This window comes from Phodopus roborovskii, unplaced genomic scaffold (genome assembly GCF_943737965.1).
Source record: "Phodopus roborovskii unplaced genomic scaffold, PHOROB, whole genome shotgun sequence".
NCBI lineage: Eukaryota > Metazoa > Chordata > Mammalia > Rodentia > Cricetidae > Phodopus > Phodopus roborovskii.
In genome coordinates, this window is record NW_026126480.1 from 30,727,195 (window position 1) to 30,754,682 (window position 27,488).

The 27,488-nt window shown below is 48.6% G+C and overlaps 2 protein-coding genes across 2 annotated transcripts in view; one reads left to right on the forward strand and one right to left on the reverse strand.

Moving 5' to 3' along the window:
- The window catches only part of Scnn1b (sodium channel epithelial 1 subunit beta), a 54,356-nt gene extending 40,605 nt beyond the window's left edge, over positions 1-13,751 (forward strand). The window contains exons 5-13 of the mRNA XM_051192856.1: positions 4,840-4,943; positions 6,878-7,041; positions 7,334-7,441; positions 9,559-9,676; positions 10,610-10,685; positions 10,769-10,826; positions 11,470-11,531; positions 12,676-12,751; positions 12,860-13,751. Of these exons, the coding sequence (XP_051048813.1) occupies positions 4,840-4,943; positions 6,878-7,041; positions 7,334-7,441; positions 9,559-9,676; positions 10,610-10,685; positions 10,769-10,826; positions 11,470-11,531; positions 12,676-12,751; positions 12,860-13,240 (1,147 nt within the window). The 3' untranslated portion in view covers positions 13,241-13,751. The remainder of the gene's footprint in view (positions 1-4,839; positions 4,944-6,877; positions 7,042-7,333; positions 7,442-9,558; positions 9,677-10,609; positions 10,686-10,768; positions 10,827-11,469; positions 11,532-12,675; positions 12,752-12,859) is intronic.
- Positions 13,752-19,016: 5,265 nt separating this feature from the next.
- Cog7 (component of oligomeric golgi complex 7) overlaps positions 19,017-27,488 on the reverse strand; it is a 61,064-nt gene continuing 52,592 nt past the window's right edge. Inside the window, exons 15-17 of the mRNA XM_051192857.1 lie at positions 26,395-26,509; positions 21,546-21,689; positions 19,017-19,520 (exon numbers count right to left, since the gene is read on the reverse strand). Coding sequence (XP_051048814.1) covers positions 19,354-19,520; positions 21,546-21,689; positions 26,395-26,509 — 426 coding nt within the window. The 3' untranslated portion in view covers positions 19,017-19,353. The remainder of the gene's footprint in view (positions 19,521-21,545; positions 21,690-26,394; positions 26,510-27,488) is intronic.

Below are 27,488 nucleotides of genomic sequence, written 5' to 3' on the forward strand. Positions count from 1 at the left end.
TTTTCTTTTCTCTAAACCAGGACAATCATTTTACCCACCTCTTCCAGTTACTGTGAAGGGCATATAGTTAGGCCCACACTGGCATGATAATCAAGGCTTATGGGATCTTCGCTACAAGGCCCCTTCCTTCATGGTGAGAGAGTTGCAGAGTGGGTGGCAGAGTGGCAGGGGTGGCAATGACCCAGAAAGTCCAGACTATCTTCCAGCTTGTCCACAGAATCCTGTCCCCTTCATCTGGACATGGAGACTTGTGCGCTCCTGATCTGAGCTCTCACACTTCAGGTCTCAATTCTGCTGATACACAGGGGCTCCTTCCTAAATCTCATGCTCAGCATGACATGCTTCCAGGTTCATCTTCCAGGAATTATAGCCTTGCCCCTAGACCTTCCACAGGTTCAGTGAAGAATCAGCTGAGAGCTGCAGATTCTCTGCTCTTCTCTATGCACAGGTGTCCTGGGCAAGCATTTTGCACATAGTATCAAAGAGTTGCCAATCAAACCAAATGTGATGGTACAAGCCTGTGGTCTTGGCCCTCAGGAAACAGAGACAGGAGAACCAAGAATTCCTTGGCTCTACACACACACACACACACACACACACACACACACACACACAAACACACACACACACCCCATGCAATATAGCACCAATGTCCCATAATGCAAATCAGAAAAATGGCAGTCCCCATGGGTGTAATAACCACAAAATGATACCCCATTAATAGGACAGGCCTACCTTGAGACAGGTTGGATATATTCTTTTTATTTTACATATAAATCCTAGTTTCTCCTCCCTCCCCTTCTCCTGAACACCCCACCTTCACCCCACCCCACCTCCTATCCCCTCATCTGAGATGTGAGATCTCCCATGGGGAGTCAACAAAGTCTGTCACATTACTTGGAGGCAGGACCAAGGCCCTTCCCAGTGTATCTAGGCTGAGCAAGGGAATGGGCTCCAAAAAGTCAATTTATGCACTATGGATAAATCCTGGCCCCACTGTCAGTGTCCCTATAAACTGCCCAAGCCCCACAATAAGCTGACTGTGGAATTCTTTCATATTTGTTGAGAAGTGGCACAGAGAGGATGTCTCAGATGATACCCATCCTATGCAAGCAAGAGGACTGGAGTTTGAACCCCTGGAACCCATGTAAAAAGCTGGGTATGGCTGCACATTCCTGTAGCCCCAGCACTGGGAACAGAGACAGGAAGATCACTGGGGCTTGCTAGCTGACAGCCTGACTCCAGGCTGTATCAAGGAAATAAGGTATAGAGTGGTGGGAGAACATACCCAACATCTTCCTGGAGACTCTTCTTGTGAGCAAGAGTGCATGAACACACAAACATACACAAATGTGCACACATACAATACACACATACATATACAACACACTATACACCACACATAAACCACATGCACACACATATAAACCACACACATACAACACACATGTGGGTATGCATGTACACATATGCTATACACACGCATATAAACCACACACACACTGCCAAAACCAGCACATAGGACTCTCTTTGACCCCTTGGCCAGGGATTACTGTCCTTAACATCCTGCCTCTCAACTATAATGTGTCAAAACTAAGAAAAGATATATGATATAAGTCAGAGCAGAGCACTTGCCTAGCATATAAGGGCCCTGGTCAGATTTCCAGCACCACAAAAGCAAACAGCAAAGAATGCAAACCTGCATCTCTAGGAAAGAAACATGTTTTGTTCTGATTTCATCCATTTTCCCACTCGACACTTTCCTATCAAGGACTCTATCCAGAAGGACGGGTGCCATTGAATGGAGCCTCTTTGGTAGGACCATTTCTCAGACTTCTTTGTTGGTGGTGACCTTGAATGTTTAATAGCACTGGTTAGATATCTAATGGGAAGCCCTTGATGTGGGTGGACCTATTTGATCTTAGCAGGGGTGATGGGCTCAGAGAAGCCTTCCCCAGAAGCCACCTGACACCTGTAAGAAGTCACAACTGGTGAAACATGGTGGCCAGGTTATAGCACACATGACATCATCTTCCTCGCTTGAGTATTGCCTTCCCTGATTCTGGAAATGACTCACATGATTTGATGGAGTAGGCAAGTGGTCACATGATGTGGAGGAGTAGGCAAATAGACTCATGGATGCTAGGACTCTAAACTCAGTTCCTCATGCTTTGGCAGTTGGCACTTAACCAACTGAGCCATTTTCCCTGCCACTGCCACCACCCCCAGCCCCCTTCCCTTTCCTCTTCTCTTCTAGATATGTTGTTCAGTCTGATGTGGAACTCCTAAGTTCAAGTCTCCAATCTCACACCACAAGTAACCATGAGTGTCCCTAGCTATCTCCCAGTAATTTCTGAAGGCTTGCTTTCTGGTCTCTGCATTCACAGACCCTGATTCTGGAAATGACTCACATGATTTGATGGAGTAGGCAAGTGGTCACATGATGTGGAGGAGTAGGCAAATAGACTCATGGATGCTAGGACTCTAAACTCAGTTCCTCATGCTTTGGCAGTTGGCACTTAACCAACTGAGCCATTTTCCCTGCCACTGCCACCACCCCCCAGCCCCCTTCCCTTTCCTCTTCTCTTCTAGATATGTTGTTCAGTCTGATGTGGAACTCCTAAGTTCAAGTCTCCAATCTCACACCACAAGTAACCATGAGTGTCCCTAGCTATCTCCCAGTAATTTCTGAAGGCTTGCTTTCTGGTCTCTGCATTCACAGACCCTATCCCAGAAAATGTTTATATAGGGGACCCTTGCTCTGGAACTAGAGGTTACTAAAGCTATGCATAGCCGCTGTAGGTGACAGGCATTACCAACAAATGAACAGTCAGCAGAGATGGCGACCCAGAGTTCAGTCTGCAAGAGGGGACTGGACACATCCTGGCAGCCTCCTGCTCCCTTCTGTGGGTCCTGGGGATTGAACTTGGGAGGTCAGGCTTGTCAGCAGCACACTTGCTGGATGAACAGTCCTACTGTCCTTCGAAAAATACTTTCAGTGCTACTCCTGACAGACATAAGAACCTCCACAGCACAGAGGAAAAATTCAACCCCGTGCTAGGATTACAGGCATGCGCCACCATACCAAGCTTGTAATTTTCCTTTTAATCAAGTAATCTTTCTATGAATAGGATTGTTTACACACACATACTGTGTATATTTGTGTGTGCCCACATGAACTGCATATGTGGGGGCAGTATGACCATACTCTGCTTCTGCTATACACAGTGACCAAATCAAGCCATCTCTACCTTCCAAAATACTTACCCTTCCTTCACTGGGAAACCTCACTTTTAATTTTGTTGTTAGACTGGTTTTACTGTTGTTTTGTTTTTTGAAACAAGGCCTCACCACATAGCTCAGGCTGGTCTCAAACTCAAGATTCTCCTTCCTCAGCCTCCTGGGTGGTTGGATGACAGGCATGAACCACCACGCCAGCCCTTCTTCCCAGTCTGATGTAAAATATGTAATACACTGTCATGAGCTGCCACTGCCCTACTGTGCCATACAACATCAGGCCTCCCTCTTCCTATGGAATGATGCTGTGCTTACTCATCTCATTCTGTACTTCCTGTCCTCTGGGGACTTATTACCCACTTTCCCTTTGCATTCATTCCCAGCCCTTAGCAACTATTATTTCTCCTTTCAAGTCCTTCACCATCCATGAAATCCACTTTTCAGCTTGCACACATGAGGTGAGCATGCAGGATGTGATCTCGGACACTGTTGATTCTGAGTTTCTGTCTACAGGTTATTTCCTTTTCTCTTACACAACTTTATTTACTGAAGGAACTGGGTTACTATCATGGAGTTCCTCATCGTCTGCATTTTTTTATTGCTGTCTGTGCTATTGTTTAACACATCCTCCAGACTCCAGTTCTTGCTAACAATAGAGTCTCTGTCCTGTGTGATCTAATTTTTGGACAAGGTTACATCATCTTCAATTATTACCTGGATCAAACTGAAACTTTTCATTTGATTTTGTTATTACTTGCATGTACATGCATGCATGCATGCATGATTGCCTCAGTGTATCCATGGAGGTCACAGGACAACTCATGGTACTTGGTTTTCTCCTTTCTACTCTGGGTCCTGGGAATCGGTCTCAGGTTGTCAGGTTTGCATGGTGTGGGCTTTTCATATCAGCCCAAGAGACACAGTCAAAAGAGATTAACAGGGCTTACTAACCAATTACAATTAAACCACCCATTAAAATTATTTGGGTCTTGGTTTAAATAAATAAATTTTAAAGACAAATCTTTGTGAAACAAATGGAAATTGGAACTGTGTATTTAATAAACCATATTGAGAGATTTTGTTGATTGTTTTGAACATGACAACATCATCTTACCCTTAGGGTAAGCTCTTACCCTTAGGGAGATACAAGGAGACATCACAAAGACTGACACATACCTAGAACTCCAGAACTGGAGAGGCAGAGGTGAGGACCATCCCTCCCCAGGCCAGCCTGGGCTGTGCAGTGAGATGGTCTGTAAGCCAAGGGGTCAGAACAAATCATGTCCTTCTGAAAGTGTAGTGACTGAGGCTAGCATCTGAGACTATCTTCTTCACAAGCCACAAAAGCTACACCAGTCCCAGCCAGGAGAGACTTCCTCCTTTCCACCTCACAGCCTTCCAGGAGTCTCCCTGCTGGCTTCCACAGGGCATGGACTGGAAGGAAAGGACTTGTCTAGCCTCTCCAGCCTGCCCCCTCTCTGAAGTGTTTAAAAGCGGGCAGTGGCGGCCCACTCCCCTCTTTGGCAGAACAGGACAGCATGCTTGGGGGAGCCCTCTGCCCAGGGGAAGTTCCTGCCCTCCAGCCTATCCTGTTAATTTCAGGAACTTCACACCTATCTTCTACCCTGATTATGGCAACTGCTACATCTTCAACTGGGGCATGACGGAGACAGTGCTTCCTTCTGCCAACCCTGGGACTGAATTTGGTGAGTTTGGGTTTGCAAGGAGATGCTATGAGATGGTGGCAGTGGCCCATTCCCCTCTTCAGCAGACCAGGACAGAGCCCTTGGGGGAGCCTTCTGTCCAGGGTAAAAGTTAGGTTTAGAGTTAGGTTAGGGGTTAGGGTTAGATTTGGGTTAGGGAGTAGGGTTAAGTTTAGGCAAGGAGTTAGGATTGAGATTAGGGTTAGGTTAAGGTTGGGGTTAGGTTAGGGTTAAGGTTAGGATTAGAGTTAGGTAAGGAGTTAGGGTTAAGTTTAGGTTAGGTTTAAGGTTAGGGTTAGGTTAAGATTAGAGTTAAGGTTAGGTTAAGGTTAGGGTGAGGTTAGGGGTCCAGGCTGGTATTCCCATTTTGTTGTTGTTCGATGTTTCAAAAGCAACACAGCTCTTGGCTATGATGGGTTCTCAAGGCTTCAGTTTTTTCCCTGAAGAGTACAGTGTATGACAGCTAAGAATGGCCCACAGCAATATTCAGCTCCTGAGTCACAGCAACTTTGTGTTAAGAAGCCACCTCATCTGATCAGGAAACCAGGCCTGTTCAGCATATTTGGGGCACTCTGAGAAGTTTTTATACAATTGGTTCAAGGTCACCTAGTGATAGCAGAGCAAACAGTAGCCCAACAGCCAGGAAGAGCGAAGAGTAGAGAGGCAGTGGAGCATGAGGACAGGTCCTCGTTCCACTGTCCTGTCTCCTAGAGGAAGGCTGGTGGACTCTGCCTGTTGGGATATACACCTGTAATCCCAACCCTTGAGTGGCTGAAGTGAGATGATCACAAGTTTAAGACCAGCCTCAGCTACAAAGGGAGACCTTGGAGAGACATTGACAAATACCCAAACACCCACATTTGGGGCATAGCACACAGTCTCAGGCTGTGACACTCTTAACCATCAGAAGGCAGGATGGCCTTCCTTGACCATCAGAGCTACTGGCCAAGAGGGGGCCATGGAGTTGACCCCCTTAACCCTGACCTTGTTAGTGAAAATAGTCAACAGACTGCTGGACTATTCCCTTGAGAGACACATAATTAAAGTAAGGAGCCAGTAGGCCTGGTTAGAAGCCAGAAAATCCACTTCCTCCAAGTGTGACCTTAGAGAGGTCCCTTTACCTCTTTGCGCATCAGTTTGCTTACCTCTAAAATGAGGATAATTATAGTACCTCATGGGATTTTTGTGAGCATCTAATAGGATATTTTATAAGAAAGCACTTTATAGCCAGGCATGATGACATAAGCCTGTGATCTCAGCAATCAAGAGGCCGAGACAGGAAGATCGCCAGTTTAAGGCCAGCCTGGGCTACATAGCCAGATCCTCTCTTAAGTGAGCACCCCACTAGCACATAATATGTAGCAAGTGCTAAGTGAGGGATGGCTCTGGTTGTCTCAGGCAGAGACGCCACCCCAGTGCCCCAAGCTCAGGGCTGGGAGCAAGTCCTTGCCTCTAAACCAGGCAGGGAAGAAGACTAACAATGACAACACAAGTGAGGCGCGTCCTGGGAAGGAACGTTCCAGAGCTAGGAGGGGGCATGCAGATGACTTTGCCCAAACAGGAAAGCTGCTGGAGGAAGTGATACTACTGCAGCATGGAGAAAGAGTAGGATGTTCCAGAAGAAAGGAGAGGGTGGGGAGCGGCATTCCAGAATGAGGGAAAGGCGTCTTCAGAGGGCAGCAGGAGGGAGTGATACTACCAGAAAGGACTGAATAGGGAGAATGAGGTCACATGGCGTGTGGGATGAAATGGGCTGGGCACCGTGGGTAGGCAGGGCATGCTGTATGGACAAGAGGCTACAGGTGAGGAATATGAGCCCAGGAGGAGACAGACTATGGGCCTCTTGGCTGAATGAGGCTGGAACACTTGGGTGACAGGTCTCCCTTCCATCTGGGGGATGTCCAAGCTCAACTGCCCTCGCCATCCTTCCCCCATAGGTCTCAAGTTGATCCTGGACATCGGCCAGGAGGACTATGTTCCATTCCTTGCGTCCACAGCAGGAGCCAGGCTGATGCTCCATGAGCAGAGGACGTACCCCTTTATCAGAGAAGAGGGCATCTATGCCATGGCAGGAACTGAGACATCCATCGGGGTGTTGGTGGTACAGCCAGGGCCCCCAGGGTAGCCTGAGTGGAGAGGGCTGGGTGGAGAAGCTTCCCTGTCCAGGCTGTCCTCCCATGGCCCGAAAATAGCAATCACAAACCCAGCACACCATTGCCTCAGTGCAAACATCAGGATCTGTCAACACTCTAGACACGCTGGGCCTTCTGGTGACCCCTTTGGCACTTTCTGGGACCTGTAACTCCCCATCCCTTGGCAGATCCCCTTGGCTCCTCTGGAAACACAAACAGAAGAGACTACCAGGAGTCTCCATGAGCCATCTTTCTCCACAGGACAAGCTGCAGCGCAAGGGGGAGCCCTACAGTCCTTGCACGATGAATGGCTCCGATGTTGCCATTCAGAATCTCTACAGTGACTACAACACCACATACTCCATCCAGGTGGGAAGGCTGTGTAGGCTTGGTGACCATGGGGACCCTTCACCTCAGCTCTCTGCAAGGGCTGGACTGACTCTGACAAATCTTTATTTCTCATTTATTTACCTATTTGTGACAGGGTTACCCTATGTAGCCCAGGCTGGCCTGAAATTCACAATCCTCCGTCCTCAGCCTTTTCAGTAGTGGGATTACAGGCATGCAGCACCAGGCAGACCTGGCTGGATCCTTGTAAGCAGCACAGGGGATCATGGTGCTGCAAAGACAAGGGTTCTGGGTTTTGACCCAGGGCCCATGGCTAGCCACTCTTACATCCCCTTGGCAGGTGTCCCTGGGGGATCACCCAGAATGGAACTCTCATTGTGTGTGAGATTCAGTGCTGGGGATCTGCATGTGTTTCCTCATTTGATCTCTTCAGCCCCTCTATGATCTCAGTATGTCAACAGCAGTGGCATTTATGAATGTATTAACTGCAGCAGGTTGCCCATGTGCTTGGCAATTCACGTGTGTTGCAGCCTGCAGGCACCCCTACCATGCACATGTCGGAATGAGGAAAACTGTGTTTGGCAGACCCCGACTCAATGTCTCACCAATTAACCTGAGAAAGCCCATCTTAGGTAGCTGCCTTCAAGCTCTCTCTCTGTAGCTGGGAGTTTTCCTCTTGTCCTGATCTCTGAGGTCAGCCTGTAACCTTCCCTCTACAGCCTTGAGAGGAGAGAACAAGTCTTGCATAAAGGACCAAATGGATAGCTTGCTGACTTTTCTCCTTCAGCTCAGCCTGCCTGTGGAGATGAGGAAACAAAAGCAAGCAAAGGATGCTTGCCTCCATGTCTAGGAGGCCCGAGTTTAGTATTACACTCCTGACACGGGCTGGCTTGGCCACCTCCTGTCTGAGGGGCTTCTGTGTGCCTTGGAGAACTCTGGGCACCTCTGGAACTTCCAGATGGATGGACAGGCAGACAGTGCAGCACAGGGAGGCAGGGCATATGGAAAAGGAGGTCTACTTCAGTGCCTGCTTCTTCCAGGGCAAGAGCAGAAATCTAGACCGTCGGAAGTTCTGCTTACTGCATACTTCCTACCAGAGCTGCCTGGGCTACCCCAGTCTCAGGAACAGGGTGAGGATGACACCTCTTCCAGAGGAGGGACTGAGGTCTATGTGAGGCACTCACCAGAGTCGGAGCCACTCTAACCAGCTACCTCCTCTGACCCCTGCTGTCTCCTCTTGACCACATCTCCTGCCAGTGGGAATCTCAGTGGTCCCTCTGGGAGAAGTCAAATGCATTCATCTGGAGGAGAGGAGGCAGGGGAGGAGGGAAGGGGGCATGAGGAGTGGGCCTGGGTTGGAGGTAGGAGGCCATAGTAGTCAACACTCAGGGCAGGAACAGGAGGGAAGGAGCCAGCGAAATAACTGCTTACCAAGCACTGGATGCCATGCTGAGTCCTCTAACCTTGGAAGGCAGGTGTGACTAGTATCCTGTTTCTCCATGAGTAAACCAAGGCTCACTTGCTTCAGGACACATAGCTGGTCTGTGAGTAGACTGGATCCAGGTCAGAATGACCTAAACACCATGGACATTGGGGCCTTGAAAGTGTCCTCACTACATCTAGTTCTCAGGGCTGGGGACTCTTGTGTGCCCTCTACTCCAACTCCCCTCAGCTCTGATCCATTAAAGATCTGCCTCCCTAGGGTACCCCACTCCCATCACCCCCCATAAGAAGGCAGATCTGAGCCAGCTTGACTGCTGCCTTTCTGGGTCTCTGTGTGCACAGAAGAAGGGTGGTGGCACTTCACTGGAGGAGCTATTAGCGTGTTTATTTGAGGCAGGCCACCCCTGCCCATGCCGTCTACAGGACCAGCTTTGGATGGAGAGACTGGCGCTGCTGGGATCTGGCCCAAGTCCCTGTGCAGGGCCCACTAAGCTGCTGTGGGGCCCAGTGTGTGGACCTGACTGCAGAGACTGTAGCTGTGGCTTGGCTTACTCATCACGGGTTCTTAGCCAAACGACCACACCTCCTGGTCCCCAGCAGTCCCTACTCCCTGGCTGTAACTTCTCTGGGCTCCTTCATTCTGGTACTGGAGTGGGACCATCCCACCATGCCTGAGATCTGTTCTGCACCCCCAGGCCTGTCTCCATTCCTGTTTCCAAGACCACATGATCCATAACTGCAGCTGCGGCCACTACTTGTACCCACTGCCTGCTGGGGAGAAATACTGCAACAGCAGGGACTTCCCGGACTGGGGTGAGTGTAGCAAGGAAGACTGACAACAGTGAGAAGAAACCCATCACTAAGGGGGGTCTCGCCCCAGCCCACAACTTCTCCCAGACCCCATTCCAAGAGAACCTTCCTTCTCCCCATCTTGAATTTGTGAAGTACATGCTTGAGACACACAGGTGTGAGGATGAACTGCCCTTCCAGGCATGTGTGTGCTGTGTACATCCCTGCACACACATGAGCCAGAGGATAGTGTGCGGTGTGTATGTATTCATCTTCAGATGCATTTTAGGAAAGCATGGCTGTGTCTTCATGCACCGAACACCATGTCACTGCAGGACCTGTGTGTGCTCATGAGCAGGCACCTTGCTTCCAGTGTTTGCATGTGTGTATGTACACATGAAGCCATGCATCCATTCTCAGCATGTGCATTCATGCATGAAGGGGGCTGGGATGGAGGGGGACACTGAAGAAGTTGCTGTTGTGATGGAAGCTAGCATCACAGGACAATCCTCAATGGGTTCCCACATAGATGGAGCCCGAGACTGAGGACCCTGGGGGATTGGAGTCAGTCCAGAGATGCAGTTAGTAGTCATGGGTCCTACCACCATTACAATATGCAAATGAGGAAAACATACATTTACTTGTTTATTTGGTTTTGGTTGCTCATCCTTCTGTACACGACCCCAGAAGCCATCTTCTGGGTAGGGATGAGGAGGGACACAGAAGACACTCTGACCTGCTGAGCTGCGCTTAGGATATTTAGGGACAGGACCCCTTGCTGCACTGAGGCAAGAGAGCCAGGGGTGTGGTGGGGGTGGGGCAGTGATCTTAGTGATGGGGGACTTGGATTGAGTCTCCCTTAGGTGATCTAGGAGGAGAGCAGAGGCTCACTGGGGGAGGGAGGACCCCCAGAAGCAGCCCCCCTGGCTCCTGACCACCTCCTTCTCTCCCATGAAGCCTACTGCTACCTAAGCCTACAGATGAGTGTGGCCCAGAGAGAGACCTGCCTCAGCATGTGCAAGGAGTCCTGCAAGTGAGTGTGGCACAGGGGACCCACAGGTGCTGGTGAGGAGGGCCCGGGTGAGGACAGCAACAGGGCTGGCTTCTCTATTCCAGTGACACCCAGTATAAGATGACCATCTCCATGGCTGACTGGCCTTCCGAAGCCTCTGAGGTGAGACGGCAGAAGGCCAGGCTCCCGTACTCCTCTGTCTCTGGGTTGAGAACAAGTCTGGGACTTTAGAGTCTTTTCCCTCTCTCCCCATCCACCCTTCTTTCCCTCCATCCATTTCTCCATCCCTTCCTCCATCTGTCTCCCCTTCTTCCCATCCCTCCCTCCCTTCTTTCCACTCCACCTGCATTCTCCCAGGCACTATGCCAGGGGCAGGCATAGTCTTCCCTTTACCAAGTCCACAGCCCAGTCAGGGAGACACACATAGAGAAAGATCACTTCAAAGTCATGGCTGTGACAGACAGGAACAACAGGGGTGAACAGCAAGGGAAAGCGCATAGTCGGCAGGTCAGGGAAGGCCTCTCTATGGAGGTGCATGAGAGCCATAGCCAGGGGCAGAGCTGGCCCAGGCAGAGCAGGGAGGATTCTGAGCAGAAAGAACAGCAAGCGCTATGGGCAGCAATGGGAACGAGCCTGAGACAGTACCTGCCTGGGGACAAGACATCTAGAGAGTTGAGCTCCTCTTTCTGACAACAGCCTGGCTTCTCTGAGAGCTGCACTGTTCCCAACTCAAGGCTCAGACTTCTGGAAGGGGCCGGGCTGCTCTGTGTGCATCCCTTTCTTTCAGCTGCCTCTTGGGTTCTAGGATTGGATCTTCCATGTCCTATCTCAGGAGCGGGACCAGAGCGCAAATATCACCCTGAGCAGGTGAGGATGGAATGTGGCCAGGGCTGGCAAAGGCAGAAAAGGGAGGAACCAGAGCCTGGGGCAGGGTTTACACATGGAACGGCTGCCCAAATTCCTTTTGCTGTTAAAATCCAGTGCAAGACTAGAGGAGGAAGAAGGAAGATAGGCAGCTGAGGGCTCAGAGTCTAATGGAAGAAGGGTTATTTTCCACCTTAGCACCTTCTCCAAGACCACATCTCCCACTCTTGAAAAAACATTATCCTGTGTGTGGTATACAAGTGTGTAGCGCACACATGCCGTGGTGTGCACGTGAAGGTTGGGAACAACTCTATGGAGTCACTTCTCTCCCTCCACCCTTATGTGGGTTCCTGGGATTGACTCAGGCCATTAGGCTTTTGCGGCAAGCAGCTCACATGCTGAGCTGTCTCGCCAACTCCCATCTTTCTGTCTTTTCCTCATCTACCCACACACCTACCACCACCTCCTCCATGTCTGCATCCATTCAACACTCGGAGGGCAGGACAGGCAAGGTCTACACTACCAGGAACCTTGAGCTGAGATACAGGAAGGGCTTCCAGCCAAGAGTGTCTTGCATGAGCCCCATCTCCTTTAGGAACAGGGAGAAGCCTCGGTGTGACTGAGAGACAGGGAGGTCTGTGAACAGGTGACATTTGAGAAGAGCCACTCCCAGTCAAGAAGAGGCCAAGTTACAGGGTGGGGGTGGGGGGCAGACGGCAGCAGGTTGGAGTCTGGAAAAGGTCTGAAGAAATGAGACAGCCCAGCCTTTCCAGGGACCCCCAAAGTAATGGGGAACCACTCCAGTCATCCTCTCAACCCCCGGTCATCCTGCTCGAGGCTGCCACACTTCTTAGATGAGTGGCTCATGGGCCGGCCTACCCTAGGCCCAGAGAGGAGCTTCAGAGGACCTTTAGACCGTCTCAGGCCAGAGGCCCTTTGGGAAAATGGCAGTCATGGGGATGAAAAAGAAAGTCAAGACAAGTGCTGGGCACTGAGGTCCAGTTTAAGTGGGAAGGGGCGGTACCACCAGGTCTGGTTTGGAGGTGGACAGGGTGCCTTGGAGGGCCCTTCCTATGGACACATGCATGCACCCATCCTGGGAAGGAGGGCAAACTACGATCCCAGCCTGCCTTGCTGCCTCCTGTAGGAAAGGTGTTGTCAAGCTCAATATCTACTTCCAAGAGTTCAACTACCGCACCATTGAGGAATCACCAGCCAACAATGTGAGTGTGTGGGTGGGTGTCTGCCTCATGGATCCCTGAGTCCCTAGGTGGGTATTAGGGCCCCTAAAGCTGGGCAGACTGGGGCCCTCATTTTCTTGTTCTCTACAGATCGTGTGGCTGCTCTCTAACCTGGGGGGCCAGTTTGGCTTCTGGATGGGGGGCTCAGTGCTGTGCCTCATCGAGTTTGGGGAGATCATTATTGACTTCATTTGGATCACCATCATTAAGCTCGTGGTCTCCTGCAAAGGCCTGCGCAGGAAGCGGCCACAGGCTCCATACACTGGGCCACCGCCCACCGTGGCTGAGCTGGTAGAGGCCCACACCAACTTCGGCTTCCAGCCGGACACAACCAACCACAGTCCCCATGCCGAGGTCTACCCTGACCAGCAGACCCTGCCCATCCCAGGCACCCCACCCCCCAACTATGACTCCCTAAGGCTGCAGCCACTGGACACCTTGGAGTCTGACAGCGAGGTTGAGGCTATCTAGACCACACCCCTCCTAGCGGCTGACGAACTTGAGACTGCAAAGTTACAGCCGCTGCCAGGGCCTCGTTTTATTAGGCTTCATCCAAAGAGCCAGGAACACAGGTGCCCACACCAGAGCCCATGTCCCTCTAGAGAAGCCAGCAGTGACTGGTTAACCCCAAGCTGAGGAGCCCGTAAGGTCAAGATGCTGGTCCCAGTATACTGAAGTTGTAACCTTGCCTGGCTCCTGCCCATACTCCCCACACTCTTTGCTCTGTGTTGCCTTTTGACCTAATAGACAGGCTCCAGAGACCCCTGGAGTCCCTCTCCTGGTGATCGGTCACTTCCCTCTGTGTGTGGCACCATCTCAGTCCTCCAGAATCAGTGACCTTGCCCTAGTCAGCCTTGGTCGACCTGTTAACAGTGTGGGGGTGGGGGGCAGGCGTCCTGCAGGTCATGGGGAGGGAGCATTGGATAAGAAGGCTTGTCAGGGGAGCACACGCTTTGTTTAGAAAATAAAGAGGGAAAACACTGAATGGACATTTGCTCTTTATCCTGGTAGGTAGCTGGGGTGGCCTGGAGCATTCTGGGGTGTGGAAAGGGCAAGCATGCTGCCCTTGCTGTCAGGCAGGCCAGGAGCAGCTCTAGCTTGGGAATCGTGTACTTCCTTCCAAGTTGTCCCCAAAGCATTGTCCCAAGGACCTTTCCAGTGCCACCCAACCTATTTCTTTAGGTTGCACAGATAGGTAGGAAAAACAAACAAACAAAAATAACTAAATAAACCTCAAACTGATTTAAGCAAAACCTGTCATGGGGATGGAGGGCAGATATCTGTAATCCCAGCACTTGGAAGGCCAAAGTAGGAAGGTCTGAGTTCAAGACCAGCTTGGACTACACAGTGAGACTGTCTCAAGAAACCAAAACAAACACACCACACAAAACAAATAAATGCTCTCAAGCATCCCAAATAATTCAGTCTCTGCTTCTGGGGGCCTCTGGAGGTCTCTCTGAATACCTGCTTCAGGCTGACACTCATTGGTCCCTGACTGGGTCATATGCCTATCTCTGAGCCAATCAGCAAGGTCAAGGAGCTGGCTAACCTCAGATCAGCAGACCTTCACACCCAGCAAATCACAGTGAGGCAAGTTGGGCCTGGTGCCTAGGGGTGCCAACCAAAATTCAGATCCCTTAGTTAAACCAATTTCAGGGAGACAATAACAGTTGGGATGTATTATATGAATCAGTCATTTGTTTCTTTCACACACAAACTTAAGTGAATGGCCTAGATCCTTGCTGTTAAATTTGGCAAGTGTGTTGACTTCTCATAAAGAAAGCAAGGTGTTGGCAGATACAGGTGGCTGAATCACAGACACCCACTGCCACCTGCCAAGTCCCAGTGAGGAAGGAGATCTGGCTACAGAGCCTGCTTGCTGTCTGAGGGTCTAGCCTGGTGGATGATCAGCTGGACTCTTTCGCCTGCCATCAAGGCCCCACTGCCACACCTGGGTCAAGCTAGAGGCTGTTTGGGGAACACTGGGTCTCCTAGTTCCTGCAGCCCAGCTAGGCTGCAACTGGAGTCACCTAGTGGTGACTCCATCTTTTATTATCAGCAGCCCTCAACACATGTACCATCACTGCTTACTGTCATTGCTAAACAACTAAAGGACATCAAGTAATTCCCATCATGTGCCAGACCCCATGCTGAGTACGTCATCATTTTAATAGTGGTAGTGTGTGTATGTGGTGGGTGCATGTTGAGTTTACATACATATGAAAGCCGGAGTCAGTGTCAGGTATCTCCCATGATTCCCTCCACCTCACTGAACCTAGTGCTCACAGACTGGGTAGGCTGGCCAGCCAGTGAGTTCCAGGGATCTCCAACCTAGTTCTCTGTTTCCAACCCAGTGCAGTAGTTACAGACCCAGGCCACTGTACCCAATCTTGTTTTGTTTTGTATTGTTTTGATGTGGGTGCTGGGGATCCAAGTCCCCTTGCTCCTGTGGCAAACACTCTACTGAATGAAGCATTCCCTTGACCCTCATGCTGAGTACTGTGCAATTCTCATTTTATTTCATCCCCACAACCTGGGAGCAGTAATATGTCACTTTAAACCTTTAATTTTTTTGTTTTTTTTTTTTTTGTTTGTTTGTTTTTGTTTTTGTTTTGAGACAGGGTCTCACTATATAGGCTCGGCTGGCCTAAAATTCCCTATGTAAATCAGGCTGGCCTTGAAATCACAGAGCTCTGCCTATCCCTGCCTACTGAGTGTTGGGACTAAAGGCATGTCACCACTCTTGGCTCACAATATCCTATTTAGCAGGTAAGTAAATGGAGACTTGAAGAGGCAAAAACACCCACAATCACTATTCTAGTAAGTGACTACCATGGCTTGAAAAGCTCCTCTGAAACTCATGTTGAAAATTAATATTCCTATCATATGCTAAGTTGGGAATAAAACTCAGTGGTAGAGTGCCTGTCCAACACATGGAAGGTGTGTTCCCAGTACCAAAACAAGCAAACAAAAGACCCAGAAAATACTCTGGTGATAGTATTCGGAGTTGTCAGAATCGGGTGATAAATGGGATTAAAGTTATCAGAGTGGGTGGTTACTGGCTTGTGTGTGTGTGTGCGTGTGCGTGTGTGTGTGTGCTGGAGCATGTCACAGTGAGTAGAGCACAGAACTCATGCAGAGGTCAGAGGGTAACTTGCAACAGTCAGTTCTCTCCTTCTCGAGCCTCTGCCTCGAGAGCCACCTTGAGGAGCTGCATTTAGTATCATCATAAAGGAGAGAAAGCTTAGTCTCACCACATGACATTTCTGCCACATCAAGACATCTGAATGTGATCTCTCAGTCTTGGACTACCAACTTCCAGAACCTTGAACTAAATAAACCTGTTTATTGGGATTGGGGGTGTATGTTTATTTCATGTGTATGAGTGTTTTGGTTTGTGTATGCCTGTGTGCCATGTACACGTAGTTCCCGAAGACATTAGAAGAGGACATCAGATGCCCCTGGAACCGAGGTTGTGAGGTGCCAGCTGGGTGCTAGGGTTCAAATCTAGGTCATCTGGAAGAGCACCCAGTGCTTTTAACTGTTAAGCCATCTCTCCAGCCCTTGTTTTTGAGACAATGTCTCATACAGCCCAGGCTGTGACTAGGGATGGAAGACATCAACTAGCTGTTCTGGGAGAATCCATGAAGGAAGGGAAGCCACTGACTCTAGAAGAGGTTCTGCTCACAGACACTTAGGAGCCAGCTGCAGATGAGCAAGACTGAATCCACACTGGAACTAGGTTGCTGTCCTCACTCTCAGGTGATGGTAGGGGTGAGCTTCAGGATGAGAGCTTCAATGGCCCCGTTATTAAGGTAGTTCTGATCTGTCTAGCCACCCTGTGCCTGATCTAAATGTTCTACCTTCCAGGACTCCATGAGCCAAGACAATGTAAGATTTTTATTTTATTTATTTATTTATTTATGGTTTTTCGAGACAGGGTTTCTCTGTAATGTTTTGGAACCTGTCCTGGAACTAACTCTGTAACTAACTCATAGAGATCTGCCTGCCTCTGCCTCCCTATTGCTGGGATTAAAGGCATGTGCCACCAATGCCCTGCTGACAATGTATGATTTCTACTTCATCTCCAGAAGGTAAGCTAGGTTAAGACCCTGGAGACTATGAATGCGACAATGAACGTGAACTTGCCATAAGTCATTGCTCCCACTGTATCTCAGTGACTCTTTGGGTGGTCTAAATAAGAGCTGGGAACCATCATGGGGCCTTGGAATCTGGCACAAAGAGGGAGTGGCTTTCCTTGAATCAGTCCCAGGCTGTCCTTCTAAAGCCTAATGTTTTTCACGGGCCCAACCACAAGTGTGTTCTACCAGCAGTACCTGTGACCTTCTATGCTTCCAGGTCTCACCTCTTGCAGGTTTGACTCCTGCCAGGGAGTCCATGATCAACCCATAAGAAACCAAAGTATTTTTCTTAGGGCAAGGTCACAGCTGATACTATTGTCCATGCCAGCCAAACTAATTCACAAGGTATAAGGATAGTCTCAGTGAGATGCTAGCCCTGGTAGCCTCATGGGTGTGGTTTGCCACTCCACAGGGTGGCACAAGCAAGCTGACCTGCTGGGATTAAATGTCCCCACTCGGTGTGCCTCCCAGGCCACATGCCTCCCAGAGCATGTGTCACCTAGGTCATGCACCTCCCACACAGTGCACTAAGAAGGCACCCTGGCACTGGGTTATGTGTATCTATTATCACTAGGCTTGCTTTTAATTCTAGCTTGCCACAAGGCAGTTGGCCTGGGAAGTCCCCAAACTTCTCTAGATTAGAGATACCAGCCTATGCCTCCCAAGGCTGTAATGGGCTTCTCTGAGAGACCCCAGCAAGAGTAAAGCTTCACCCTTGGGACCTTAGCTGAACTTAATTCTGACAAGCAGCCCTTGCAGAGCACGATTGTTGCTCTCATTTTCTTGCTGAGAAGCAGCTGATTTTAGCCAGGCATGGTTGTGTATGTTCCTAAACCCGGCACTTGGGAGGTTGAGGCATGAAAACAGTAAGTTTGAGGCTAGCACAGGCTACAAAGTAAGAAATAAGTCAGATGTGGTAGTACAGGCCACTTCTTTGAGAGGCTGAGCAAATACAGTCACAAGTTCAAGGCTTGTCTGGGCTACAAAGCAAGTTTGGATCAGCCTAAACAACTTTGTAAGACATCACCTCAAACTAAAATAAGAAAGGCTGGGACACAGCTTGCCTATTATTCATGAGACTGTGACTAGATCCCCAATGACACTAAATAATAAGTAACCAACCCAGAGGATAAATCCTGGTTGATCTAACTGGTGTTTCCCTGTCAGATTTGCCCTTCTGGTAATCCCTGGTTGTCCCAGTGAGAGTTATATGCCTGGTGCTAGTATACAGAAATCAGGCTGATGTAAGGAACAGTTTCCCAGCAAAGTTATTAGATTAAAAATGCTAAAGAGCCAAGCTTGAGAAATACCAAAGCAGGTCCTCTTCCCCACTTTCCCAGCACCCCTTGAAGCTGGGGCCATACCTTACAACTAAGAAATGGCCAATATGACCTAAAAGTCAGCAGGGGCTGGTGGTGCATTGATGATTACCTGGTAGAAGGGACAGCCACGTTTCTCCAACCCATCCCGTGGTCTTGCCCTGAACATGTAGGTGTGACAGTCACACTGCCAGGGTCACCTGCCATGAACACTGGCAAAGGTCCCTACTCTGTCCGGGTTGTACGTCAGCTACTGGAGCTCCCACCCTCTGACTTCTCGTTGTGGAAAAATTAATTCCTCTTGACTCAAGTCATTTAGGCAATGCTATTTTCTGTTACATATAAGCCAAACAGCCTTGACAAGTACAGATGCAATGGACCAAAAAGATAAAAAACAACAAAAAAAAAAAAAAAAAAAAAAAAAAAAAAACACAAAAAGGGGGGAGGGATGTAATTTGCATCATCCTGTAAATTAAAAAGGGGAGGGTGAAGCCAAACTTCTCACTATAACCTGAAGACCTGACTGACTTGGCCCGCTCCTCTCTGACCCGAACGCCGGCTGCCTTCCTCTCCAGTCATCCTGCCCACCTTCTCCCGCCTGACAGCCTCTTCCTAGCACTTGTGCCCTGCCTTCTTGCTTACCTGCTCACTGTTTCTTCCTCCTTTGTTCCCTCTGCACTGGGGAAGCCCCGGCTCCTTCACAGCCCTCCCTACCCCGGTGTTCTCAGGCCCTGCTCAGAGTGTGGGCACTCAAGACATCCCCAGAGAAGAAGGAAACAGCCTTCACCCCATTGCAATATTTATTAAGACCACTTTTAAGATATTTATTTATAAAATCATCTGGAAAGTCCTCTCTGATAAATAATACATTACTCTCATTTACAGCTGTCTCCTTGTAGATGCTGGGTCTCATGCTAGCCCAGGATGGCCTCAAACTCACGGCAATCCTCCTGTCTCGGCCTCCCAAGGATTGCAGACATGCACTACCACGCCTGGCTTCTAAGATGGGAAAGCATGTTCCACACACACTGCCCCATCAATGCCGAGAACAGAGCCACTCTGAGAGTCACTGGGGCTTCAGACACAGCCCTGACCCTGTCCTGGACCATCTTCTCAAAACTGGTCAGTAATTTACACCACGCATGGCAGCCACTGTGGCCGCAAGGCGGCGTGGCAGGCCTTTGCTGACCTGTCTGTATTCCTCAGGCTTGGCCTTCAAGAGTGTCACAATTCCCTGGAGGGTACGTGATGGCTGCAGGCCCAGAGCATCCATCACATTGATCAGATAGTCTGTAGGTGAAGAAGAGACAGGCTCAGCAGTGCAGTACATGGGGCCCCCAAGGCCCTCCCAAATTCTCGGCGCTTCCTTGTTCCTCCTGCAGGCAGGTTTTCCTGGGGACTATGGGTATGACCTGTGAACCCTGGAATTCTAACCAGCCAGCATTGCCAGCTTTCAGGCCCCTCTCCCTCTAGCATCAGTGTAAAAGGCAGCTGGCCTCCCCCTCACCCCATCCCCCCCCCATGTGGAGAAGCAAAGGCGGTGGGAAACATGGGCTTGCTGAACAAGCAAAGCCTCCCCCAGGAACCTCACACTGAACACAAGCCTGGTTTCAGGGTGGTGGCTCCATTTCTCTGCTCACTCCTGAGATCTAGTCAAAACAGATTCATTAGCCAAACCCAGATCAAATTGGACATGATAGTGAAGAGAGACCCCTAGCTGGGCATGGTGGGACACATCTTTAGATGCAAAAGGCAGAGGTCAGTGGAGCTCTGTGAGTTCAAGTCTGCCTACACAGCCAGGGCTACATGCACAGTGAGACCCTGTCACAAGAAAGAGACACAGACCTCTAGGGATCAGTCATTCTAAAAAGCAGCCCCAGATTCTAACCACCTGACATCTCGGGCAGCACTGTCAGAATGGAACACCCAGCTGCAGCCAGGAGTGCCACCCTTTACCAACCCTGCCCACGCAGTCAGGGACGGAGGTGAGGTGGGACAGAGGCCTTAAAAGTAACCGTTGTGTTGGAGGGATCACTGCATAGGCACATCATGCCCCCTTCTCCCTCTTTCTGCTCGGAAGGCCTGGAGGGGGCAGCACCACCCAAGCCACCCCTGGTCCTCCTGACCCTCTGATTGCTACCTGGGGTCATGTCTTCTCTGTCTAGACCTGAACTCCAGGGCAGGCCCAGCTCAATGGTAAAACCAGGAGGCCCCAGTCCACCTTGACATTGTGTCTGGCCAGCAGTATTGTACATTGCATGAATACTTAATTTGAATGTCTCCCATTCCTTGCCACAGGCCTCAGTGTTCAGCATCCTTCCCAGCTCTCAACCTCACTCCATACCCTCACTCTACTCCCTACTGTATGCTCTCCTTAGCACTGCAGCTGGCACACAGTACATGTTCAGGAGGCTGAGTAAGCATGGAGGGAAGAAAAGGAATAACAGGGACCACTCAACTCTAGGACAATCCCAGATTCTCATGGCCCACCACCACCACTGCCCTGTTCCAGGTGGCCCCTCCACGCTCTCGCCTGTACCAGCATACCGAAGGGCATCTGAGTTTCCTGATCCATCTCCGAATGTTTGTGCCTAGGAAAGTCACTGAAAGGTGGGTGACACCTCTGGGGAAGACCCAAAGGCAGACTGAAACGAGCAGAGTGAGTGACACAGGTCAGCTGGATTGTGGGCTGGCCTCATCATACACCACTCTGGAACCCCAAAGGCTGAACCTTGCTTCTAATTCTTCATTAGCAAAACAAACAGAAGTGGGACCTGGCTCAACTCTAGTCACCCAGGTCAGAGCTGGGATGGGTCCCAGGGGAGCTGACTGTTAAGGCTCCTCCACCCTCTCTCCAGACTACTTAAAACCCCAGGAGAAGGGAATGGGAAATCCATGCCCTCTGACCTGGGGCAGGACAGCATTCTGATGGGGACCATACAGGAGCCTAGGATGTGGCCTTGTCATACAACATCACCTACCTACAGGATTGCATAACACAATGGATGAATGCTTGCTTCGTGCCTGACATGCCTGCTACACAGTAAGCACTCCCCAATGTTAGTTAGGTTAGTAATTACTACGTCAGTGAGTAAAAGACCAGGCAGGGCCAGGCTGCCTGGCTCACTCCAATGGATCTCAGCAAAGCCCCCAGAAAGGTTCACCTCCATGGCTTTCCGAATCCCTTCCACCCAGCTTCACAGTCAACTCTAGAACTGAAATTAGGAGGAGCTTTGAACTAACATTCCTGGAGGTCAAGAGAGAAGTCAAACTTGAAACTGCTTCTCTCTTCCTGCCCAACCCATGGGCACTTACCAATGTCTGTAGCCAGCTGCTTGGTGGAGTGTGGGGTCACCTCTGGTATCTGCAGGATCACATCACAATAGGTCTGCATGGTGGCTCTGGCAATGGAGCCTAGCCAGTTGTCAGCCATATTGTCCAACTCAGGCAGTTCATCCCCTGAAATAGAAAGAAGGTCACAGAGAAATATAAAAGATGCTCAGAAAAAGTTGCCTCTTAGTGTCCTGGCTCCCAGTAAGGGCTACACACCATAATGTGCCAGGGAGCTAATGAACACAGTGGGGAACAGGCATGGGAAACGACAGAACAAGGAACCTATGGGTCCACTGATACTGGCCAGGGACAAGGAGAGCCCAGAAAAGGAGTTAACTGGTACGGCTACCCAAACTCCCCACAAGCCTGGGAACCTGGGAACCAAATCAAGCCATAGAGGCCAGGACTTCTTCAGGCAGGAGAGGACCCCAAGAGATGAGAGCCTCCACACAAAGATAGAGGAGGGCACTAAGGGCGCAAAGAGGCAATGCATAAGACAGGGGCCATGCTAGAACCAAGACTGAGTCTCAAGACATCTCTACCTCCAGGGAGCTGAGGGCCCAGCCTCTCGACAACACTGACCACCTGTTACTGGAGCCCTGTTTCATGGAGCTGCTGTGAGAACCACAGCCACACATAACGACTCGTAATAATATATGGAAAAGGGATGTAGCAGACAAACACCAAAGCTGCAATCTCAGGAGACGGCTGTGCTGGGGCCAAAGTGAGGCACTTGTGAGTACAGGGGATGAGGGGCAGTTTCTCGGGAATCATACAAGTGGTAGATGAATGCTTAGGATGCACAGCCCTGAGTTGGATCCCCAGTATCAAAAAGATAAAGGAGATGAAACTGTGGCTGGGATGTATTATATGAGAGAAGCATTTACTTCAAAAGAAAAGGTTCAGTAGATATATAAGAGAAAAGTACACTGGTAAACATATGAAAATAAAAATGATATGCATGACATCACCATCCCTCAGTGATTATCACCATTTTGGTGTGTGCTTAGTTTTATACACAATAAAGAAATATGTTCTTGGGGCTGGAGAGATGGCCCAGAGATTAGGAGTACTTATTGCTCTTGCAGAGAACCTGGTTTCCCAGCACCCATCAGCTGGCTCACAACCAACTCTACCTTCAACAAGGGGATCTGATGCCTTCTTCCAGCCTTCAAGGATACCTGCACTCAAGTGCACATACCCACACACAGGCACACACAAATACACGTTAAAATATGTTTTAAAAGGAAAGCTATATTCTAGGTATTTGAAAAATGCAGATAATTCAAGTACAGTGGAGACAGATAAACGTCCATCATATAACTAACTCACCCTCATCTAGAGCAGCCACTGCACCCTCGTTATGCATTTCCCTAGACCTGTTCTCTTTTGCTGTTATATTAAGAATTTTGTTTTTATTTTTGAGAATTTCACATTGGATGTTGTATTTACATCATTTACACACCTCCAATTCCTCCCCTCTCTCTCTCCCAATCCTTTTCAAATTTATGATCCTTAATAATTTTTGTCACACATTCACATAACCTACTAAGTCATTAAATGTTGCTCCTATGTACATGAGTTGAAGGCTGACCACTTGGAAATCTAGATCTATTTTGAGTGCTTTCACAGAAGAAAAGGCATGAGATAAGGAAAACAAAGTATTAGTTCACATCTCACTTTTTTCTTCTTAATATTTCTGAAGATCTTATCTATTAAGTGCTACTGGTTTTAACTCTCTTTGATGAATAAAATCAATAATTATGAAGACATCTGTGGTGGTTTGGATGAGAATGGCCCTCATAGGCTCATATATTTGAATGCTCAGGCCCCAGAAGGTAGAAGTGTTTGAGAAGGATTAGGAGGTACCCTTGTTGGAGGAGGTATGTTGCTGGAGGAAGGCTCTGAGGTTTTAAAAATCTGTCATTCTGAGTTATCCCTCTCTTTCTGACTCATGCTTATTGGCTCAGCATGTAAGCTCTCAGTTTCTGCTCCAGCACCATGCCTGCCTGGTGCCATGGTCCCAACCAGGATGGTCATGGACTCTAACCACCTGGAACCATGAGTGTCCAAATTAAATGCTTGTTTTTATGTTGCCTTGGCATGGTGTTTTGCCACAGCAATAAGGCAACAGAAAAACACCTAAAACCACATCACAAGATACTTACTATGTTAGTAATTATCATTGAGATCAGGTGAGTTTTTTCCCTGTAGCAAACAGTTTTAGAATAATCCTCCTCCTAAACACCTGTGTTCCCTGAAGAGGAACAGAGAGGCCCTCATAACCCTTCACCAATTTGCATTCCATCAACAGGATCTTACCTTCCGTTTTCTTGTCTAAACTATAAGCCACATCATAAATACGGTAGAACATATGATGCACATTAAAGTCTGTAATTTTAGCACTTGAGAGACTGAGGCAGTGGACATTACATATGTTTTAGAAAACTGTATAGTCAGCATCTATGAAACATTTCCCTGGACAAGAAAAACGCCCTTGCCAGAGGTATGTGAACTTCTGCACACCTCTGTAGGCACATCAGCCATCCCAGATGAAGCAGGTCTCTCGCCTGCCCTGAAGCCTCTGCATGGACCTTCACACATGCTTCCCAATGTGTCTAGCTCCACCTGCCTCTGCACACCCAGAGTGCTGGGACTGAAGGCAAGTGCCATCATGCCCAGCTAGCCTCACTCATTTTAATGCTGCATATTATTTCATTTGGCCACTGTACCACCTGTGTCCACGCTTCTGGCAACGGACACGTGGGTTGGCTCCAGGCTGGGGTTGTTGGCAAGCTACCAGGCAGATTCTTACAGACATATGTGAGGCACACAAGGAAGAGGCTCTAGGATCTGTATTTAGACAAGCCAAAGGGTGAGTACATTGTCACTTTTATCAGAAATACTGTTTCCAAACTGGATATACCAGTTCACAGTGATGGGCTAAAGTGCTCTGGTCTTCCTGCACTTATATTTCCAGTAAGTTTTTAAAATAGAATCACAGTACATATATCATCACTGTTCTTCATACTTAATATGCTAACAACATCTAAGTTCTTGAGTAGTCTCTCATATTTTTACAATGGCTATTTGGTTTTTATTTATGTGCATATATGTGAGCCTGCAAGAGCCTGTGTGCACCATGTATATGCAGTAGCCCACAGAGGCCAGAAGAGGGCATCAGATCCTCCGGAACTTGAGTTACAGGCCACATAGGTGCTGGGAACCAAACCAAGGTGCTATGATTAACAGTAAGGGTTTGCTCGGCCATTTCTCCAGCTCCAATTCTTTCATATGTTAATGGTTGCATAGCATTCCACATTATGGATCTATCAGAGAAAACAATGTTTTCTCTCCCTACTAGAGATAGAACCCACAGCTTAAGTCTCATAGTGTGTGGGAAGCAAGTGCCCCGCCACTGAACTAAGTCCCCGATCTTTACAGCAGTGTTGACAGTTTCTCATCTTTTTCCATGTTCTGCTTTAATTCTGAGATGAATATTCAAAGTTCTACTCATTATTTTATTAGCATATCTAGCAGAATTCCTGATCTAAAAGGTATGAAAAATTTCAACCCCTTATTGATGATGTAGTCTTTTTGTATCACCTACATATATCTTCCTGCATACTTACTTAAATCATTTCTGCATTGCTTATAGTCCCCAGGGCAAGGTGAGTGCTGTGTAAATAGAGCATTGTTTTATTTAGAGAATACAGACAATGAAAAAGTGAGTGTTTAGTCCTCATGAAATGGCATTCTCAATTGTTTCTGGTCTCAGTTGGTGGGATCCACAGGTGTGGAACCCACAAATGCAGAGGGCTGCTCCAAACACAATTTGACAATCCCATTTCCATTTTCAGTTATTAATAACATTATACATGTGTCTCGGGTTTTATGAATGTCTTCAACTGCCCACAGATGCTGAGGATGCCATGTGTGAGTTTATATTTAATATTGGTAAGAATGAAGGTCCCGAGAGATGACTCAGCAGTTAAGAACACATACTGTGTCTTGCAGAGGACACCCAGATGGAGCAGCTCACAATCTGTGCCTCTAGCTCCAAGGGGATCCGACGTCTCTGGAATCCACCAACATCTGGACTTAGTGCACATACCCACCTAGGCACAGGCACACATACTTAACAAAAAACAAAATTTTTGTTGTTGTTTTTGAGACAGGGTTTCTCTGTGTAGCTTTGGAGGCTGTCCTGGAACTCGGTCTGTAGACCAGGCTGGCCTTGAACTCACAGAGACCCACCTGCCTCTGCCTCCCAAGTGCTGGGATTAAAGGTGTGCACCACCACTGTCCAGCTAAAATAATTTTTAAAAAAAGAATGAAGGAAAACAGGTTTGCATAGTTTCTTCTTTCCCTGTGGGTATTCATCTGTAAAGGCTTCTATAGAATGAAAATATTAACTGACATTTGTCATATATGTTGCTGTTTTCACCCAGTTGGTCTCACTCTTTTTCCTACTTGGGGCATTCAGTCTTTCTTAATTCCCAATTTATAGTACATATATACCTGGGTTTTGTTTGGTTTTGTTTTCTTTGTTTTTGGGGAAGATATTCTTCTGTAGTGCACGTTAGTCTGGAACTTACCATGTAGCCCAGGCTGGCCTGATACTTACAGTGGTCCTCCTGCCTCAGCCTCCCACTTGCTCAAATAATAGGCATGAGCCAACAACCCAACTCTTCTATTCTGTATTTGACAACTACATCCCTGGGAATTTAAAGAGACTTATAGCTACCAAGATATTAAGATGGAGCCATGAGTCTTTATGGTGCCCACTAATCCCTGGAGAGCAGGTGCTATAGCTTCCTGGTCCTCTCACCTTGCTCAGGAGGAAACGGCAGCTTCCCAGCATGCAAGGCCAGCTCTAATGCAGAGTCTTCTTGAGTCACAAATGGCTCAAGATTCAAGGGCAGGGACATGATGTACTGCCCAATCTGAAACAAAAGAAAGCATTTTCAGCTTGACACTGACACACCTAGCTAATTACTTGAAAAGTTCCCTTATGAGAGACAAAAGTACTAGAGCTGGGATGAGCATCAGTGTGAGGTAATACCAGTTTTGGCAACACCTCCGAGATAACCACTAAGGCCTGGGGAGGGCTCAACCAGAGAAGCACTGCTTCGCGAGTCTAGGGGAGAACACAAGTTCTTCCCCTGGCACCCGTGCAAACAGCCAGATGTAGGCAAACAGCCTACAATCCCAGGTGTGGTGGGCCATGCCTACAATCCCCGGGCTGAGGAAACAGACAGGAGGATCCCTGGGGCTTGCTAACCAGCCAGACTAGCTCTAGGTCAATAAGGTGGCTAGTTGGCCTCTACATGCACACTTCCTTACACACACACACACACACACACACACACAGAGGCCTGCTTCACCATGTAGATAACATCCTTCTCAGCAGTGGCTCCAGTGTCCTGAAATTAGTCCAACACCACCTACTTCAATGAGGCAGTGGGTACTAAAGAACTCTGTGAGACTAAAGGCGCTAGGTAAAGTTGAGTTCCTATTACTGCTCATAGACAAATGCCCACTAAGGTGTTAATGTTGGCAAAGGCACTCGGGCCCTGCCATCTGGATTAGCACCTGGTTCTATTTCTCTCCCTCCAAAGATGGCTTAGCCAGGAGAAAGAAGGGACTATACTTGGAAGTTGCCATTCATAACTTCAGTCTAAAGAGAAAATTACATTGTATTTCCGTACACTAGAAAACAAAGATGGCAGAACCGTCTTGGTTGATGCAGAATCACAAGGGGGAAACTTGTATGGCATTCAGGGAAAGTCCACAGCTAATACAGCATTTGTCACAAGTGGGCAAGATGGACATATGATGCCACTCATGCCCATTTCAGGCATTTCCTTCTTATAGAAAATAATTTGGCCACCTGTTCCTTGTTTTCCCAAGACAGAATTTCCA